Here is a 21,428-nt window from a genome sequence, read left to right as displayed (position 1 = left end):
CTTCTTGATTCTGCCTAGCACACTATCCACTCTGCCATCTTGCAGCCCGTGAGATTGCTGCCAGGATTAAAACTATAGAGGCTATTAAGTGGTGTGTGGAAAGAGTGCTGGACCTGGAGTCAGGAAGACATGAGTTCAAATCCAACCTTGGATACTTTATTACCTGTATGACCCTGGGCAAAATGTTTAACCTCTGTCAGCCTCAGTTTCTTCAACTGAAAAATGGGGATAATAATAGCACCTGCTTCCCAGTGTTGTTGTGAGACTCAAATGAGATATTTGTAAAGTGTTTAGCATAGTGCCTGGCACATAGTAGGTGCTTAATAAATGCATACTTCCTTCCTTCCTACAGGGAAATTAGAACACAAATGACATTGTTTCTAGGCAATGTGAATGGAGATCCAAGATGAGCTATAATTCAAATAGTGTTGTCCACAAGGTGTGGTTATAGAATCATGTTTCATTAGCAGCTTTTTAGTCAGGTGGCATAGAAATACTAGAGAAATCTCTCAAACTTTATTGTCAAAGGGCATATGAAGACTCAGGACCCAACTCATTCTCTATCTCTATGTACTTGCAGAAAAAAAAAAAAACCCAACATATTTATGCAACTAGAGATGCAATCAGCAAACATTAGTGGGAGGAGGAAGGGAATTCCAAGACAAAATTTTCAAAATAATGAAATGGTTTAGATCTATGAATTGAAAGTAGAAGGAATAAAAGAAACAATGGAAGAAATGTATACCAAAGTCAGAATCCTTTTATATATTTATGTGTGTCTTGTGTTTATAGCAATTCACTAATATAAACCCAAGATGAACTTTTCTGTTCGAGTAAACTGAAGCAAGAAGTATTACCTTCAGCCCTCCAAGGCATAAGCAGTCTGTTCCTCCCCTGTGTTTAAAATGGCAAACTGGAAACTTGCCAAGCTATCAACAAGCTACAGAGAAAGAAATTGATTTTGACTTTTAGGGATGTGTTTTAAAGGAGACCGTTTGAGCAGCTCCATTCCCCGAATCTGCTTGACTAATAACAGAGTAATAAGTAAGACTCCATTCTCTTCTACAAGAAAAAAAATGGCCCCCTCAGCCCAGGACTAGTTCATCATCTGTGCTTTCTGTCACAGTTAGAATATCTTTTTTGCCCAATATAGCAGACCCAGGGCCAGAATTTCCAGACCTCAATCTCCCTACACTGCATGTTTCCATAGAAACATGAATAGAAAGGCCGCCAACAGTGCAGAGTGAGAATTCACTTGTGTATTTCTGTTGGGGGTCCATCAGCTGAGAAACTGCAAATGTCGGTTTCCTGATTCAGTTGCTGAGGTTAGTCACCTTTTGGTTGCTCCAGGTGCCATGCCTCAAATGCAGGGTGCATCTCTAACCATAACTCACCCTTACCACGACACTCTGACATGCAAGTTGAATAGAGTCTCAGTTAGAAATTTCACCTCTGTCAACCAAGACACTGACAAAGTAGGACAGTGTCGGTACCCCCAAACATTTCAGAAAACATGAAAGGGGGAACCAGAAAAGCCTTGTAGTACAATGACTTCTTTTACCATGTAATGGGATTAATAGTGTCCAAAGGAAATTGAAATTTAATCTAAAACCCTTCCCTTTTGAAAAGTGATTTATTACAAAGAGGGTTAGTACTTTCCTTCAACTAGGTAGTTGGAAAAAAATTATTTTTCCCAGACTTGCAGGATGTAAGTGGCTTTCAGCTAAGCTACAGCAGCACAGCTAGAGTTAACAGGTAACTACATGAGAAGGAACCAAATGAGGCTTTGGAAACTAAAATTTAAAACTGCTTAGTTGGTTTAAAGGAATGTATTTATGTGGCTTTTTTTTTTGTTTTCCAGCTTTTCAAATTGTACTTGCTTTCTATAAGAAAATGAGCTGATTAAGGAAAACAGCCCCATTTTGCGGGGGGTGGGGGGGGCGGAGTTGACAATTAAGGAACTTCTAATTTGTTGCTATTGCCGACTTTGTTGTCATGCAGTATATTCTGATTTTGCTGGCCAAAGAGAAAATTAGGTCAGGACTTAGAAGAATGATGCTGAACAAAAAGATACATAAAGAAAGATTTCAGCTCCTTTGTTCCCCTTGTATGTAGCTTTGCTTACAGGGGGGAAATTTATTCAAGATTATGTTGCAACCATCTTCTGCCCTCTGCTGGAATTTCGATGATGCTGGTCATTTTTCCTTGACAGTTGAAACTTGGGATTTATGAAAAATGAAAGCATTCGCATTTCACTTTGCCTTTATTATACACTGTGGAGTATTATTTATTGTTTTTGAAACCCAATATACAAGAAAATGGAATACTGTCAAGTAATCAGTAGGAAAAAAAAACAAACACCTTACTGTAAACAGTGATTAAGCAAAATTTGTTTAGAGACCCAATTAATTCTATAAACATTTGAGACAACTTAGTAGAGGTATTTGTTGTACAAGTGGTTTTAGTTTTAAACACAAATAAGAAACTTCTCCCTAGAAACATCTGACCTGAGTTGGAAAGTACAAGTGAACCAAGAGTTCACAGTTACATTTCCCTTCAATTGAAATATAATAAGATGCTCCCTGACCAGCTACTTCTCTTGGAATTTAGAGCTCAGTCCCGGGGCAGGAATGCGGGAAGACTCCACGGAGGTCAAAGGCTTTGCTGAAGTCAATGGATTCCACTTGCTGACCCTTAATCAGCGTGAGCTTTCTCATACAGCCCCGGAAGGAGGTGCGGCTGCTCAAACAGTTTTGCTTTGTGTCAGCTGTTTAGAAAAGGAGATAAAAGCTTGTCAAATTTTACTGAAATGACTAATGCAGAAAAGTGAAAATGACACAAAATAAAAATGATCCCAAGACAAGTGATTTGCACATCCAGATCTTGACACCTTTCCCCCCTCACCCCCCGCCATGTCCGTTGCCTCCTTTAGCAACAACATAAGGCTTTTGGAGTTCTGCAGATGAATGTTATGAAAGCTAAGAATGGCTGAATGCCATTGTCTAAATCATATCTCTCCTTACCTTTAGATATGTCCAATGAGATCATTTATGTAAAGCGCTTTGTAAATTTTAAGCTGTTACTAATAAATGTTAGTTATCATTATTGTTAGTAATCTATACAGAAATGTATTCTTATTTAAAGAGCATGGCTTAGGGGACAAAGAGCTTCTCTTAGAACTCAAACTGTAATCTGATGGAGTCAAATTTGGCCAAGTTAAAAGAGCCCCTAACATGCAACACATAAGGAATATAATAATATTTTTGGTCTAACAACTAACTCATTTTATTCAATGGAAGATTTATTTCCTTTGTGAAAGATATTGTGTTAGCGACAGAGGATAAAAAGACCAAAAAAAAAAAAAATTTCTCCCTGATCTTAAAAGGACTTATTTCTACTGGGGAGAATCATAGGATTGAGGCAGACCTTCAAAGTCATCCAGTCAACTCCCTTATTTAATACATGAGGCACCTAAAGACCAGAGACTTATCCAAGGTCCTACAGGTAGTAGTAACAGGGCCAGAATTCCAACTCAGGTCCTATGACTCTACTTACACAGACAAGTAAATGCTATCAGAGTCAAAATAATGGCGTCGTGTGTCAAAGTGATAGCAGAAGAGAGGATTCATGGAGGAACTGAGCTTTTAGGAAGCATTCTATAAGAGAAAGGTATATTCTAGACCTTGGGGGACCATCTGTGTAATGTTATGTCAAGGTAACAGCCAACAGGCCAATTTGACCAAGCCAGAGACTATATGAAGGGAATAATATGAAATAACTGAACCCAAAGGAAATGATGAAATCACGAGGGAGGACAAGTAGATAGAATGAAAGAACAAGGTCCAGGACAGAGTCCAGTAGTGAGTAATGACACTGATTTACGTCTATCAGATAGCCTTCTTTTGAGAGGCATGACACAAAATGTACAGGTCGCCCAATCTCAGCACTCAACGAGTTAAATTCCAAGAAGAAAAGACATCTAGAATGCCACACGTAAACATTCAACATAAACACACACCCAAAGCTTTTTAATCATAGCTGCTGATTTAGTGCTTTAGCAATTTCTTTTTATCTTTCATGTTATGATTTGAATTTGGTAGAATGCAAGTTATTTCACTTCCCCCAAAAGCCCAATTTATACCTAGAATTATGTTTATTCACCCAAGAGAACCAGCTTGCTACTGTGCAAATGACACATGAGGTTTCAAAACACCCATCAACACAGCAGTTTATAGCATCAATTTTAACAGTTGCTTGGAACATTTTTAATGCAGTGCAAATCAGCATGGGCAAAAATAAGCTACCTTGCTGTCGAGTTTCGAAATAGGTTTGGTAAAGGTGGTGGACTTATGAATTACTCATATACATTTCCTATTCATTCTCAGAGTAGATCTGTGGAAACTAGCAGTGCTTATGTTTCCCCAAAAAAGTCCTGTCTATGCTTAGGAACACAATTCCCAAAGGCCAACGCCCATTACTAAGGTATGCTTAGGAACATAATTACTAAGTTATCCCTGCCAAGAGTGTGTGCACTGATAAACGTTTAACGACCAGCTCTGGATAAAATGTAGTCACAACATACTTTTAAGTATAATGTACATCATTAACATTTTCTGTATCACTTTCTTAAATCCATATAATCTAGATTTGTAGCATTTGCCAATTTCCAAGTTGTAAATGCTCACACTAGAAGTTTAACAATCAGGTCTTGAAAGCCTATACAAGCTGGCTCCAGTACATCCCACTTCCTCCTTAAAGGAAAAGATTTCCCAGACAGGCACAGGGTTCTTCCTCCTGGGGAAATGTCCCCTTAGGAAGTTGTAGACTGAGTGTTAGCAGTTATTCAATCTCAAGGAATTCTCCAGGAGAGCTCATTCGATGGGAAGATGTGAATGATGAGTGGGTACCTGATGTAGTAGTCATTGCTTTAGAACCAAAGGTTCCAGCCTCCCTTCCCTCCACTATCCTATCATGTCTCTCCCCAACTTAAAGAAACCATTGCGACTAACAATGGAGGCAGAAGCATGCCTGTAGTGCAGGCCTACAGAACATATAGCCTGTGGGCCATTTGTGGCCTGCCAAGGGATTTCAGGTGGCCGGTGAAAAATGTAGAGGATGTAAAACAGGCCTGCACGACATACCGCCTGCAGGTCACATGTTGTGCAGGCCTGCTCTAGTGTGTATGTTGTAGTGCTCTATAGTCTTTTATTGTTAGACTAACACGCACTCAGGACCAGGGCCATCTCCCTTGGGGAATCGCCATTCTTGGGGGATGGAAGATGGGATGGGAGATAAGGGAGGAGAGAATATGGCCACCAAAGCTACACCTTTCCAAAGAATGTGGTCCAGTGGGAACCATGCCCTGAGCAAAGCAGGCAGGCTCTGCTAGGGAACATGAGCCCTACACATTTATCCACTTCCTCACTCTGGAAGTGGGGCGATCAGGTTGGAGGAGTATTTGTTTTGGTCCCCCAACTCTTACCAACCCAACTCCCAAAGTCCAACTTTGGTCACTTAAGAAAATTATAATCACTGACTGATGCAATAAGGTCCCATAGAAGTCCCATTCCTCATTTTACAGATGGAAAAATTGAGCCCCAAATTCAATTCAATTCAACAGACATCAGGCACCTACTATGTGGAAGGTGCTGGGCATAAAAAGCCAATATTCAAATGGTTTTTGCCTTCAAGCAGCCTTTTTTTTTTTTAAACAATGTTCTACCTTGGTAACCGCACCCCCCCCCACCACAATTCATTTTTTCCTCAATTACATGTAAAAACAATTTTTAACATTTGTTTTGAAATTTTGAGTTCCAAATTATTTTACCTTCTTTTCTCTCCTCCCCCCACTGCCAACACTGAGAAGACAAGCAATTTGATATAGGTTACACGTGAAGCAGCTTATTTTCTACTGGTAGCTAGGTGGTACAGTGGCTAGCATGCTGGACCCATCCTCAGGAAGACCCAAGTTCAAATCCCACCTCACATGTTCACTAGCTGTGTGTTTGCCTCAGTTTCTTCATCTGTAAAACTGGGATAATAATAATACTTACATCCCAGGGTAATTGTGAGGGTCAAATGAGATCATAATCATGAAGTGCTTAGCACAGCACCTGACATTTAATAAATTTTAGCTATTGTTATTATTATTATTATTATCTGTAAAATTGGGATAGTAACACCTTCCTCCCAGAGTTGTGAGGATCAAATGAGATATTTGTAAAGCACTTTACAAACTTAAAAGGGCTACATAAATGCTAGTTATTATTGTCATCATCATTATTATTGAGGAGATAGAATGCATCCACATATAAGCAAACCCATGCTAATTTGAGGAAGAAGGTAGAGAGAAAAGGAAAGGCAGAGAGACAAGAGAAACAGCCAACAACTGGAAGGATCAGAAGAGGCTTAAGGAAGGAAGTACCTGATCTAAGCCCTAAAGGAACAACAAAAGTGGCTTAATTACACAGCACTTTGAGGTTGGAAAAAAACAAAACAAAACCAAAACAACAAAAACAATAAAACAGAAACACTTTACATAGATTCTCTCATTTAAGCCCCCCCCATCAACCCTATAAAGTATTGTATTATTATCCCCACTTTGCAAAAAAAGGAAACTGAGGCTCAGAAAGGACTTCCCCTGGGTCTTATAACTATCGGGAGGTAGGATTGAACCAAGGTCTCGGTGACTCCATGGGTGGCAACCCATCCCCTGCACCAGGCTGCCTTAAAAAAAAGGCAAGGTTGTCAAGCTGTAAGGGGTGACATGGCTTGCCCAAGGTCATACATCAAGCAAGTGTTATTGATAATCAAATGAAGACAAGAGATGACATGCTCATTAAATTTGTGAAATAACGGGAAGCTGGAAGAGCTAACACTGTGTAGGAATGAATGGGATCCAAAAAAGATCTCAACAGGCTAGAATGACGGGCCAAATCTAATCAGAAAAAAATTACAGCTGTCTTCGAGTGATTGAAGGGCTGTTCAACACTGTAGAGAGGCTGCTGGACCCCAGCAGGCTCAGTCTAGATGACTGAATTTATGTGAAAATTAGAAATAATTGAGAATTTTCAGGAAGATTACATACTTATGATCAGCATTTAAAGATGACTTTTGGAGATGTATGGAAAAGGCTGTTCTCTCTATAGAAATTAATGAAGACACTTAGGAAAAGATATCTAAATCACTAGCAAGAAGAACTTAACAATCAGAGCCATCCAGGAGTGGAGTGAGCTAACTTGCGTGGTAATGGGTTCCCCACTCACTTGAAGTCCAAAGCTGAATGACCACTTTATTGGCAACGTTGTTAAGGAGATACCTCTAAAAAATTTTATGTATGTGTGTGTTTATTAATTCCTTTATTTATTGGGAATGATTTGTGGCACTTTGTTTTTTAAGTGATTTTTAAAATAATATTTTTAGTAATATTTTAAAAATAATTTAAAAATAATATTTTAAAAATAATATTTTCCCCAATATTTTCAGGGGAGGCTTGGACTAGAATACCATCCTATGTGGGGTCGTGACCCACAGTTTTAAGAAATGCTGAAGAGATCGTAAGTGGGAAAAGTTTAAGAAGCCCTGGACTAGATGGTCTCTTGAGTCCCCTTCATTCTTAGATTTTGTGATTCTGTGAAATGTATAGTTCTATATTTAGGAAGAAAAAAATTCAACTGTGCAAGAGGACAATGGGGGAGGCCTGGTTACACAATAGTTTATACATACGAGAAAGATCTGAGGATTTTGTGAACTACAAAATGAATGTGAATCTATAGCGTGAAGAACCACCAAAAAATTCTAATGTGATCACTTAGAATCATGAATAGAAACATAGTGTCCAGTAAGAAAGAAGTCATAGTTCTACTGTATTAATCTATGACTAGACCATATTAGAGCTTTGTAGCCAGTTGGGACTGCCATCTTTTAGGTAAAACGTTGAAAAGCAAGATGGTGACTAAAGGAAGGCAACTAAGATGGCCAAGGAGCTTGAAACTATGTCCTGTGAGAATGGGCTGAAGGAATTAACGATGTTTAGTCTTGAGCAGACTTGGCCTAACGGTAGGGTGGCATGATAGTTGTCTTCAAATAACTGACAGGGAATAAAAAGGATCAGTCCTGTTCTTCTTGACCCTACAGTGTAGAACTAGGATTATTAGGCTGATATAGGTTAGATGTAATGAAGTACATTCTAAAGTATAGTAGCCCACTTTAGAAAATAGTTTCTCATCCATGGAAATCTTCAAGATGATATCTTTATTGGAGAATTTTAGCAGATTCCTGTTCAAATATAGGTTGGACTAGAAAATCTCTCAGGTCTTTCCAGCTCTGAGATTCAGTAATTTCCAACGGCAGAGTTGGGACATGACTCTTGTCTAATGCCTTTTTTGACTATCATGCCGTGTAAGCTGAATTAACTGGTTCACTTAATGTCAAATAATACTTACTTTCAAAGCTACCTAATGGTTTATTTATTAGCATATACTATTTGAAATTCTTCCTAGAACACCTGTGTACTTTAAATAGTAATTTTTCAGAAATGAATCATAGAAAGAGTCAGGACACTATTGTGTAAGTAGAATTTATATTTGAATCTCCCAATTACACATTTCCAGGGGCAACCTATTTCTATAGTTTAGCCTTGGAATTAAAAAAAAAAAAACAGTTTTCAGCCTGGTAACATTACTTAGTAGCACCTGGGTCAATTAAGAAGGCTTCTAAAAAAAAAACAACCAACAACAGGACAGAGCTTTCTTTAAAAGGAAGTGAGCCAGATTTGAAATATGGCTAAATAAATGGGCCATCAGCAAGTTATCAGCACTATAGAGAGAGGCTGCTGGACCTCAGCAGGCTCAGTCTAGATGACTAAATTTATGTGAAAATTAGAAATAATTGAGAATTTCCAGGAAGATTACATACTTATGATCAGCATTTAAAGATGACTTTTGGAGATGTATGGAAAAGGCTGTTCTCTCTATAGAAATTGATGAAGACACTTAGGAAAAGATATCTAAATCACCATGTGAAATATTTCAATGCTATCTGTCTCAGATGATGTTGTGTCATTAATAATCCCTCTGTTGAGAGTTGACTAAAACCAAAAATTTATACCATATGGAAAACTAGAGATTCTGGACAATAGCCTCTACATATAAAGATGGTGTTCAAAAGAGGAACCTAAAATGCTTTTGTTTATTATAAAACAATATAAGATCCTTTCTATCCCTAAAATGAGTCTTTTTTTTTAAACACTTAAGTCCCCAACATAACTGGTATAGCATCCATTATTAAATTTCATCAAACCTAATAATTGAAATGGGCACCGTAATTCATGAATGTTTTAATGAGTTAATTTCTATTGGCTTCTCATCCAATAATATAAATGAATACATACATATGGTCTTTTTTAATAAAAGGAAGATAGAAAAGGCCATACATACCAGGATATCCCCCAACGTAGATGGGATTGTTGGTGTCTGCAGATGTGGACTGACTATGTGGGCTTTCAGCAGGAATGGCTTTTCCATCAACAACTAAAACAATCCGGTGCTTGCTTTTGTGGGCTTGAAGTTTGTGCCATTTTCCATCACAAAGACTACTTGCAGATTTGGGTTCATATGTGGCTGTAATCCTACCAGCCCCATTGTTGACATGGAATGAAACCTGAGAAAACAACCAAGAGATAAAAAAAAAAAACTGGGGAAAATCACTTTCTTTGTTGTTGTTCAGTTACTTCAATCATATCTGACTTTCTATGACCCCATTTAGGGTTTCCTGGGCAAAAATACTGGAGTAGTTTGGCATTTCCTTCTCCAGTTCATTTTACAGATGAGGAGCTAAAGCAAACATACTTGCCCTGGGTCCCACAGCTAATAAGTGTCTGAGGCCAGATTTGAACTTAGGAAGATTCCAAGATCCTTAGGAAGAATCCAAACCCAGTGCTATATCCACTGTGCCACCTAGCTGTTGAGAGTAGATAAAAGCATAATCTTTTGCTGAAGAGGGAAACTGTGTTTGAAATAAAATATCCAGTCATGAAAAATTACTTGTAAAAAGATTCTGCTTCTGTGCCCTCTCCAAATTAAAAAAAAATGGCATTGGTCATGCTATGAAAAAGATTTCCAACCGGAGTATGTGACAGCAATCAGGTCCTACCAGTTCATTGCAAGTAGAAGTTGCTTGAAGTTGCTCTGAAATGATTGAAATTACCTGGCTGTGTAGATCTGAAGGGGCGGGGTGAGCTAATGCAGCTTTGTGCTGGTTCATCTCCTGTGTGAATTTTTTCTGCCTGAAATGGGACCCTCAATTTTATGTATAAATTGATTCAGGACTACTAGAATTTGGCAAATATTACTTTTCAAATCAAAGTCTTAGAAATAGACTGTCTTTGGGGATGTGTAACTGGGAAATTCACAATATGTACACAAGAAGGCTTGGAGTTTTACCTCCAACTTCATGAAGATCAGAACCTAGGCATCAGGAGCTGAAAAGCTTAAAGAAGGTGCAGGTAGATTGATAAGGGCTTCTTCTAACTGTTTATTCCTTTAGACCAGGTCAGTTAATTTTCTGAGTCCATTTCTGGTCTCATTCTATTATCATCCTACAACTGAAATGGCCATTTCTCTCTTTTTTTCTTTCTATTGTTCCTCTCTGATCTTTCCCTTTTCTTCTTCCTCCTCCATCTCTCCTTCTGTCCCCTCCATTCATATTCTCTTTCCCTCAACGTCTAAACTTTTTTCTTTCCTTTGTATTAAGTTATCTTTGCACATACTGTATCTCAAAAGCAGAATATACAATGCAGTTTCTGATGTTATTCTAATACCTCCTTGATAGTAGAGATTTTATATCCATAGCACTTAGCAAGGTGCTTTGTTCAAAGGAGATGCTTATGGTGGATTATAGTGAATTGCAATCTTCTTCTCCCCTCAGTGCTCAGACTTTGCTGACACCAAAGGCTTATGAATAGGTTACTGAAAACTCTTCCAGTTATTGGGAGGTTTAGCAATATTATTTTTCTTTGGAAATAGGTCCTTATTAGTTGTATAACTTCAGATAAGCCTCTTAACCTCTCTAAGCTTCAGGTTCCTAATTTCTATAATGAGACTATTAGTAATACATGTAGGGCAGTTGTGGAGATCTAATAAGCTCATGTGTACAAAATGTCTTTTTAGTATAAAATATTCTGTGAGAGTGAGTTATGACTGTTTCTATCCTATTGCTATTATTCAAGCATCATAACATGGAGCAACAAATGCCCCTTTCTTGATAATTATAACATAGAATGTAAAAAAACACATTGTTTATCCTATTTGTCAAGTTTATAGAATAAATTACAGTTTTATGTAAGATTCCATCCTTTCACTCCATAACAAAAACCATTTTAATTACCTTATTTTACAGGTTTAAATATTTAACTTTATTCATTAAAAACAGTAAGAATATTTGCTTTTCGAGTCTAAGATTAAATCAATTATCTTTATGCAGATTTGGTAGATATGCACTATTGTAATAAGGGCTCATAACTTATCACAAACAAAAGTAGAGATGTTACTGCTATAAATGGAAATTGTCGAAATTTTTATCCCTAATATTTATGTGAACTTACAAACTCATCAAGAGTCAGGAGATAGGAAGTAGTAAGTACCAGGCAAGTCAAACCAGCACCTCCCTCATATCATCTTCCCTCATATCCCAGAGGAGACAGCCCAGGACCATGACAAAAAGAGCCTTGGAAATAATAATGCTTCTATCACAGTGCCCACAAAACCATCTTGGGAAGCAACCCACATGGAGATGCAGCCTGGATTGATAGTGGTATTCTTCTGCTTATTAATCTTAGCTAACTTTGTTTTATATACAAAATAAATCATAGAATTTGTTTCAACAAAAGCAAGCTGCCAGTGAAATGGGACTTCTATTTAGAACAGAACAGAATGTGCAGGTTCTAACAACTAGAAATTCATACAGCTCTAAAGTCTTTATTTCCAGTGTGAAAAGTCATTTCTAGGTCTGGAGGACCCATCTCTGTAATTCCCTATGATGTCTTGATAATTGCCATAAAAAGTTAAATCAATAAACAACATTTATTTGTCCCCAACTATATTATGTGCCTGGCACTGTGCTAGGTTCTGGGGATACAAATGCAAGGAATAAAACAATTCTTACTCTCAAGGAGCTTACACTTTAATGAAAGAGGCAGAAACTTGTTTCCCTCCAACTAATATCATACAGCCTAAAATATACTATGGTAATTAATGTATGGCATTCCTCACCCATTTCCTTCTCAAGAATTTCACTTGTCAGGCAAGAAAAGATGCCTTGCCTCCAGCTTGATCAAAAATAGTAAATTAGGACAAGAAGTCTGAGCTTTACTAAAAGGAACCTAGAGGTGCCTAGAGCCTTGCAAATCTAATCAAAAGGGCTTTAGACTGTAAGAAAAAAAAAAAGGTAAAGGGAGAAATCAGGTACATCTGTCTAGCAAAGTGAATTCCAACTGTAGGAAAAAGAAATAACAGTAGAGATTCCAGAAATGCACCAGAGACAAAGTCCAAAATTGGAACCAACAATAAGATCCATGGCCTCAGATGTCTGTACCCCAAAATACAAAGTATGAGTACTAAGCAAGGTCAGAGTTCAATAAAGAAGACAAGTTTGATTTCTATTCTACTAATACGAAATTTGTGAGGACTTGAATTTCATGACTTGTGGCCAGTGAACATCATCAGAAGAATGCCAATTTTGAAAAAGATAGGCTTGTACAAATAAAACTAATACATCTAGCATAAGAAAGTTATTGAATATGAAAAAAAATTGTATTCATTTTCTCATATAAGGATTTGTTGTCCAAGAGCTATAAATAATTAACATATGTATGTCAGTATGTATGTATAAATCAAAAAGCCATTCCCAAATAGATAAGTAGTGTGAGATAACAACAAACAGTTCTTTTTTTTTTTTTTCGGAGAGGTAATTGGGGTTAAGTGACTTGCTCAGAGTCACACAGCTAGTGAGTGTTTTGTGTCTGAGGTTGGATCTGAACTCAGGTCCTCCTGATTCCAGGGCCAGTACTCTATCTACCACACCACCTAGCTGCCCCAAGAATAAAAAGTTCTTGAAAAAATTGGAAACTATTAACAACTGTATGAAAGAATGTTCCAAATCACTAATAAGTGAAATGCAAATCAAAACTACCCTGAGATTTCACCTCAAGATCAGAAAATTGGTAGAAATGACAAAATATGGGAACAGTCAATGTTGAAGGGATTGTGGTAAGATTAGGTGCACTAGTGCATTGTTAGTGGAGCTGCTAATTAGTACAACCATTTTAGAAAACAATCTGAAATTAAGCAACTAAAGTGACCACAATGTCCATACCCAAGGAGTTCATTGATAAGAAATACCTTACACCAAAATATTTATAACAATACTTTTTGTGGTTGTCAAGAAGTGGAAATAAAGTAAATAGTTTGTGAAAATCTCTCTCGTCTTTCTCATACCTACATCAAGAATGTCTTTGAAATATATGTAGATTATTCTCATAAAGATTTTATAGAGACAGAAAGATAGGCATATAGATTAATAATTATGGATAATTATGGATATTCTACCACTTTTTCTCCTAGTTTTTGTATCCTTAATTTTTTGAAATTTTTGAAATTTGAATATTTAAAATATTCCAAATATTTGAAAATCAATCCCTCAAAACCCTCAGAATTGTCTCTTCTAGCACAGATATCCTCTGTTTGTAATTCTTCTATTCCAGATGCTCATGCTATCTTCTTGGTTTTCCTTAGTGCTGTTTCTACTTCCCCATGTAATATTTCAGGAATTATGATGTTATTATCATTGATGGAGAAAATTATTTGTTATAGAAATCTGTGCAGATCTTTTCATTTTTTCACCTGTTTGTTGTCCTCCCTCCCTCTAGTGTTATCCTTAAAAATTCTCCAGATGATATGATTTTATTGGCTCTCTCCCCAAGTTTTCAGGTAACTTGTTTTTCTTTACTTTGCTCTTTGCTGTTTTATGACCATAATCTTTCACCTATAAGGTTCATAATCTTTCACCTACAAGATATATAAAATGTTTTACACTAATGTGGCTATTGACTGCCTTAATTTCTGTTTGGCAAGAATATCAAGTGATTGCTGTTGGAACTGGTTCCTAGGCTTTTTTGGTCTTCTTGTATTTAGAATGCTCTATTTTTTTTTTCATTACCATTCACTTTTTATTTGTCCTGGATCATCTGTAGTAAACTGTGATGCCTCTCCCTCTACCAAGCAGCAAATCCTGGCCTTCAAATAGTACCATTAAGTCAGAAACAAGGAATTATGTGTTGTTGTTGTTGTTTTTCATTTTAAATGAAATGCAAAGAAGTTTTAGATTATCTATCATTTAGAATAAAACTTTTTCTCCTTCAGGGGTTTAGATGATCAAAGTTGGCTGTATGTGCTCTTGCTATTACTCAACTACCCTGTTACTGTTATTAGAATAAAAACATCATAAAGAAAACAAGTACTTACCTTGCCATTTACCATCTCTATTCCAATAGCATCCACTTTGGCACTACTGATTCCAAGGAGAACACCATTCATTGCAGTAGTACGAAACTCTAGTGTGATATTGACATCTGATCGAACTTTGTAACCCTCTTTGACTGGAAAACAAATGTAAAAGTTATCATGGAATAGAATGTGAGGAATGCAGAATGTTCAAGAGAGTTCCATGAATAAAGAGGTGGCTTGGTTTATTTTGCTGAATGTCGGGGTATTTTTATGCACGCTGTCATTTACACTATGACAACAGCAACCATAATAGCTAGCATTTATACAACACCTTAAGGTTTGTGTTTTACAAATATTCTCATTTTATCTTCATAACAACTCTGACAGATAGGTTGTTGTTTATCATCCCCATTTTACAGATGAGAAAACTGAAGGGGGGGAGAGTGGGGGGGAGGGAGGGAGGAAGAGAGAGAGAGAGAGAGAGAGAGAGAGAGAGAGACAGAGAGACAGAGAGAGACACAAGTTAAGTGACTTGCCCAGGATCACACAGTTAATAAGTATCTGAGGCTGGATTTTAATTCAGGTCTTCCTGCCTCCAGGTCAGCACTTTATCCACTATACCAACTAGGCTGCCTATGAAAACATCTCAGTATTTAATCTCATTACCTTACTGCTTCTAGATTTATTAATTGGATATTATCCTGGTTATAGACATATAACAAGTATGGAAATGAGAGCTAGAGGAGGGAATCTTTCATCTTCACCCATGGAAAAGTCTGGTGCCTCCCCTGAATTCCTCACTTTGAATATCCAAATACCTGAGCACCCCTTTGCTTAAAGAAAAATTGATTCACGTCACCTTTACATGATTTGAATAGAGTTAATTTGATTTTACTAAGATTTACATAATACTGAATTTTATACTGAGATACAGAACGTGCATGGCATTCTTCAAGACAATTATACAGGGGCAGCTAGGTGGTGCAGTGGATAAAACACTGGACCTGGACTCAGGAGGGCCTGAGTTCAAACCCGGCCTCAGACACTTGACACTTATTAGCTGTGTGACCCTGGGCAAGTCACATAACCCCATTGCCTAGCAAAAAAGAAAAAGACAATTACCTGATGATGCCCAATCTTAAGGAATTTACATTCTTAGGCAGCTTGGAAGTACAATATCTACTTTTTGTGGATCAGGATTTTAAAAATCAAAACTAAATGTACACCTCCTTTCAAAGTAAGAGGAGAAACAAAGTGACTTATACTTATATTTTGTGTGTACCCTTGGGCTAGATGCTTGATCAGTTATCCCCTTCTCTTTTACATTTTCAATTTCTCCCTCTCCAATGGGCATCCTTCCTGTCTGTCTATAACAGAAGTTTCCAAACTCATTTGGCCTACCGTGCCCTTTTCAAAAAAGAAAAATTACTCAGTGTCCCCCTGGAAATCTACTTTCTTTAACCCTTTAACTTTTTAAAAAATTTGTGTTATTTCAAAGAATATAAACTTTTTAAATGATGCATCTTAAATTTAATAATTTATTGCAAATTTGTTTTTTTCCTGCATTGAAATTTTGATGATGCAATATTGTGTCATGTAACCGTATAGTATATTGTAAACAAGTCATTACATGCACATATTCCTGCTGATACATGCTGGACGTACTGACAATGCATGACACACTCGCCTAACAACACTTGCTTGTTAAGATCTATCCGTGGACTTGATCACTGATCAGTTATAACTTGCATTTTGTGTGTTTATTTAGAAAATAATGTAATCACTACAACTTTAACTCTGTTACACAACAGATGAAACACGTATGAATGGTTTTTCAAAATTTTCTTATCTTCACTTCTTTCCTTATGCCTCCTACTTTTTATTCAATGTCCCCCAATTGCACCTGAGGCTACCACCACCCCTGCCCTGGATCATTCCAGCACCCCTCAGGGGGTGGTATCACCCACTTTGGGAACCTGTTGACTAGATCAGCTCTCCTTGAACCTAAAAATGCCTTTAATCTCCCCTCCTATCTTTCTTCTACTTTTCCTGACTAAACTCCCTTTCAATTCAGCATAAATCCCTATCACCCCTACCAAATCTCACCAGAGACATATTCATTGCCAGATCCAACGACCTTTTCTAAATCTTCATTCTCTTTCGATGCCTCATTTACCGCTACACTTTTAAAACCAGTTCCTCTGTCATAGTCTCCTCCTTAGTATCTGTTACACTGCAATCTTCTGCTTTTTCCTCTAACTCTGGGAATACATCTCTTCTTTTTTGTCCCCTTCTTTTGCTTCTTCAGTCTTGGCTCTCCGCTTCTTTCTACACACTTTGTTCCTGAGTGATTTTACCCACTCTCATAGATTCAAGTATCATCTCTCTTCAGATAACTCCAGCCCTGACCTCTCTCCTGAGTTTACATTTACAAATGCAAAAATCTCCTTCAACTTTCCTCCTGGCTATCCTGACAGCATTTCAAATTTAACACATCCAAAGGTGATTTCACTGTATTCTCAAGAGAAGGGTACACACAGAATATAAGTAGAACTCACTGTGCTTCTAGCCTCACTTTGAAAGGAGGTATACATTCAATTTTGACTTTTAAAATCCTGATCCACAAAAAGCAGATGTACTTCCAAGCAGCCCAAGAATATAAATTCTTTAAAATTGGGCATCGTTACATAACTGTTTTGAAGAATGCCTTGCACATTCTTTGTGGTCAGCATAAAAATTAGCATTATGTATATCTTAGCAAGATCAAATTGACTTTTTAAATCACAGAGGGGTGACATGAATCAATTTCAGCTATCCTTTTGGGACTCTTTTTTTTTTTTTTTTTTTTTTTGGTGAGGCGGTTGGGGTTAAGTGACTTGCCCAGGGTCACACAGCTAGTAAGTGTCAAGCGTCTAAGGCTGGATTTGAACTCAGGTCCTCCTGACTCCAGGGCTGGTGCTCTATCCCCAGCGCCACCTATCTGCCCCGGAGATTCTTTTTAATAGAAGATACCCATCGTTCCCCCTCCCCTACCCCCAGTCATATAACCTAGAGAATTGGGTGTCCTCTTTGACTCTTTCCATATTTAATCGACTACCAAAGTCCTATGAGTGATCTACAGAATTCCTTTTGCTTCTGTCCCCTCTTTTCTATTCCTATTACCACCACCCTACTTCAGGCCCCCATTTCCTCTCATCAAGACTGCTTCAATAGAATTCTACCTAATCTCTCTAGAGACTCCCCCTTAAATCCATTCTTCATGCTATGGCCAGATTAACTTTTCTAATGCACACATAGGTCAGCCTGTGTTATTCCACTGTTCAAAATTCTTAAAGAGGGGCAGCTAGGTGGCACAGTGGATACAGCTCCAGCCTTGGATCAGGAGGATCTGAGTTCAAATTCAGCTTTATACACTTGACACTTACCAGCTGTGTGACCCTGGGCAAGTTACTTGACCTTGATTGCCTCACCAAAAAAAAACAAATTCTTAAAGAGATGAACTGCTGGCTGTCATATTAGGTGCTTAATAAATGTTTTACTGACTGCTCCCTGAACATATGCTTTACTTCCTTTCTTTAGTGCCTTTGCTTATATACTATTGGAATCCTACCTACACATCCTTCAAGGCCCAACTCAAAATGCACGCTACTTTATGAAGCTTCTTCTGATTTCTTTTTCTCCTCTGAACTCTTACCACTTTGTAGTATCCGACGTGATTATCCCATTCTATTTTACTGTGTGGTGGTCACTCAGCTTCTGTGGACCCCAGTTTTTTCATCTTTAAAATGAGAGGATTGGACTAGTTGATCTCTCAGAAGACTTAAGTCATGGTTTGTGTTATTTATATGCATAGACTTTAGATCTGGAGGGACATTCATCTAATCCATCCAGCTCATTTTACAGATTTTCCTTCTACTAGAACACAAACACTTTCTGTATCTTTGCATCTTCCTCACTGTTTAGAATAACGCTTTGCACTTAGTAGGTTAATATATGATTAACTGAACAGATATTACTTACCAAGTGCAACAAATCCACTCCCTTCAAAGAAAGTACCTTCCTGTGCCATAGTATAGCATTTATTTACAGAAGAGGCGGAGATCGGGTTGCCTTTGTCGAGCTGTTTACCGTTAATCATCACCTCCCCAATGCAGGCAGGGATGCCATGGGTAATCTGGACCAAAAGAAACATGGCAGTATGTGAAGCAGATTACAAGCTAAGCCCTTACGAAACTGTCCCATGGCACTGCCCATTAGCATAGAACCTAAAGATAATGGTTTCAGTATTTATGATGCTAATATATTAGAAAGGGTTCTGTATTTATTTCAATTAATTACTGTGAAAGGAATGTGAGGGGGAATGGGGCTCATTTACCATTATAAATTGCAAAAGAACTTTATGTTTTCCGAGTTTTGGTCAAATTGTTACTTTACCCTCAAAACAACCAATAGTTGAGTCTTAGTAACTAGTTAGAATTCAGGGTGTAGTTACAACATGCAATTTGTAAACATCTTTTAGAAAGCTGGGCACCTTCTGAGACAATTTAAAGCAACTGAAAAATAAAATTTTCAAAAGAGCCTTCCCGATCTGGGCTATGAGGACTCATTTCCTATGCAAAGTGAATACATCTGCAAGTGAGACACAACGCTAACACGATTAGAGAAGCTTCTTACATTTCCAATATTCTTGGCTCTATAATTTAATGGAAGGCCTCCAAGGTAAAATTTTCCTTCCACGTCTAAGGTGTTACCATCTCCTATGGTGGTCACCATCGTCAATTCTTGTCCATCTATTGTGATGAAGCCCTTTCTTTTGATATACTCTGTTTTCACCTGAAATTTAAACAAAATCTATAAACAAAATCTGAGCAAACAATAACAAGCTCTTTCTTAGTGACAATGGCAGTAATTTCTCACTGCATGAACGACACAGAAATAGCAAACTCCAACAAATTACAGAAGAGGAACTCTACCTAACAATCAGAGATCTAGAAAACCTTATAAGGATAATACCACTTTTCATTTTGTTTTATTATGGCCCAACCATAAGGGGAGGTTCTGAGTTGCTTTGTCTGCCTTTGCTTTCCTCCAGTGGATTCATTGGGGGATGTGACTATGAACAAGCACCCCAGTCTAGGTCCCCCAGTTCATGCTTTAAGGAAAGAGACCTCAAAGGGGTCAGGGCAAATAAGCCCACTTCTTCGGATAATCGCTGGGTAAGACCACGCTGGCAGCAAGTGGGGAGTAATGCATCAATCATACTTTAATAAGGCACAGAGAGTGCAGAGCCATGTAGTGAGGGGAATGGGGTAGGAGAAGGAGGCAGACAGCGTGGGGAAAAGACAGGGAGAAGGGAGAGGGGTACACAGAGCCACCTAACTGTGGATCAGAAGTGGGGGCACTCAGGTAGCATGCACCCGTTATAAGTAGAGGAGTACTTGAAGGATGGTGTTTTGGGGTCTCATTCTTACAAGGTTGTAATAGGGTTGTGGCCTAACTCTTCTTCCATCTTGGCCTTAGCACATCAGCATATCAATATCCTCTCAAAGTTATTAGTGCCGGATTAGGGTTATTAAATTTGCACAACATTGTACATGTATAGAGCTTATCTGCGGCTTACAGATCAAAGGGTTATTATTGAGATCAAGGGGCTGTTACTGGGACCAAGGGGCAGTTATCCTGGGGCCTAGCTGACTTCTCCAAATTGAGCACATAGCCTCTGAATATGGATGGCTTTAATTAATTTAGGAGGCAGTTTTGAGAAAGTGACTGCTATGTTCCTATTTCTTAATTCCTATTTCCTATTTATTGTTACCTTATACTGGCTACTTCTATATTTACTATACTAACTGATGGGGTAGTTAGAGAGATCATAACAAGATACAATTTCAATATACTTTTACAAAGTGCTAACACATCTAATTCCCATTTCTCACCTAGCACATTAGCAACAACAACAACAAAAAATACAATAATAATTGTTATTAGCATGTATATAGCGCCTGCTAGCCAGGCACTGTGCTAAGCACTCTATAAATATCATCTTATTTGGTCCTTACAATAACCCTAGAAGGCAAATGCTATTATGATCCTCATTTTACAGTTGAGGAAACTGTGGAAGATAGAAGTTAAGGGACTTGCGCAAGGTCACACAGCTTGTAAATATTTGAGGCTGAATTTGAACTCAGGTCTTCTGGATTCCAGGTCCAAGGCCCTATCTATTGCACCACCTAGTATACTAAATGTAATACACAAACTACAAAATCAATCAGAAAAAAAGGGATCCAGTGATAGTGGCAGCCTCTGAGTGAAGGTGACACTTGATAATACTATTATTAATATCAAACTATGAGAACCTATATGTAGCAACCACTCTCCCCAAATTCTCCTGATGATCTCTTCCATGGCACAATGAACGCAGTGGGTTGCTGAATGTATGGACTACATAAATTCTATTACATTCCACAATAGGTGTCCAACCTGATAGGTATCTTTGTACAATACTACCATAAAAAAAGACAAAAAAAAACAGAAAAATCCTCTAGCAAAAGGATTTTTTAAGCAGTCCTTAGACTGTGAGCCCCTTGAGGGCAGGGACTGTCTTTTGCTTTACTTTGTAATCCCAACACTTACCCAGAGGCCTGGAACATGGTAGGTGCTTAGTAAGTGCTTATTAACTGACAGTCTCGTCCCTTTCAGAATAATCACAATTTTCAAATTAATATATCCTAAATTGTTTTCCTCATATTTTCCTTAATCCAAGGTTCTATTTTAACCAAGTTGCACAACCGTCAGAATAAAGGGTTTTTTTCTCTTTTCTATTCAGGCCATCATAAACATTCTATTTTAATTCAACTCATAAATCCTGTATCTTAAAAGAGACACAGTTTCCAAGTCTACATTAATAGCAATCATTGAACAAAACAT

General features: G+C 37.7%; 1 protein-coding gene across 1 annotated transcript in view; it reads right to left on the bottom strand.

The window, feature by feature from the left end:
* Positions 1-2,406: 2,406 nt before the first annotated feature.
* Positions 2,407-21,428, bottom strand: part of LOC114053684 (laminin subunit alpha-1-like) — a 195,071-nt gene continuing 176,049 nt past the window's right edge. Inside the window, exons 59-63 of the mRNA XM_027876800.1 lie at positions 19,176-19,334; positions 18,522-18,675; positions 14,520-14,653; positions 9,438-9,660; positions 2,407-2,767 (exon numbers count right to left, since the gene is read on the bottom strand). Of these exons, the coding sequence (XP_027732601.1) occupies positions 2,607-2,767; positions 9,438-9,660; positions 14,520-14,653; positions 18,522-18,675; positions 19,176-19,334 (831 nt within the window). The 3' untranslated portion in view covers positions 2,407-2,606. The remainder of the gene's footprint in view (positions 2,768-9,437; positions 9,661-14,519; positions 14,654-18,521; positions 18,676-19,175; positions 19,335-21,428) is intronic.

The sequence above is a fragment of the Vombatus ursinus genome, unplaced genomic scaffold (genome assembly GCF_900497805.2).
Source record: "Vombatus ursinus unplaced genomic scaffold, bare-nosed wombat genome assembly UNPS02014812.1, whole genome shotgun sequence".
In the NCBI taxonomy this organism is placed as follows: domain Eukaryota; kingdom Metazoa; phylum Chordata; class Mammalia; order Diprotodontia; family Vombatidae; genus Vombatus; species Vombatus ursinus.
The sequence above is the reverse complement of the archived record's forward strand: the minus strand, read 5'-3'. Positions and strand labels throughout refer to the sequence as shown.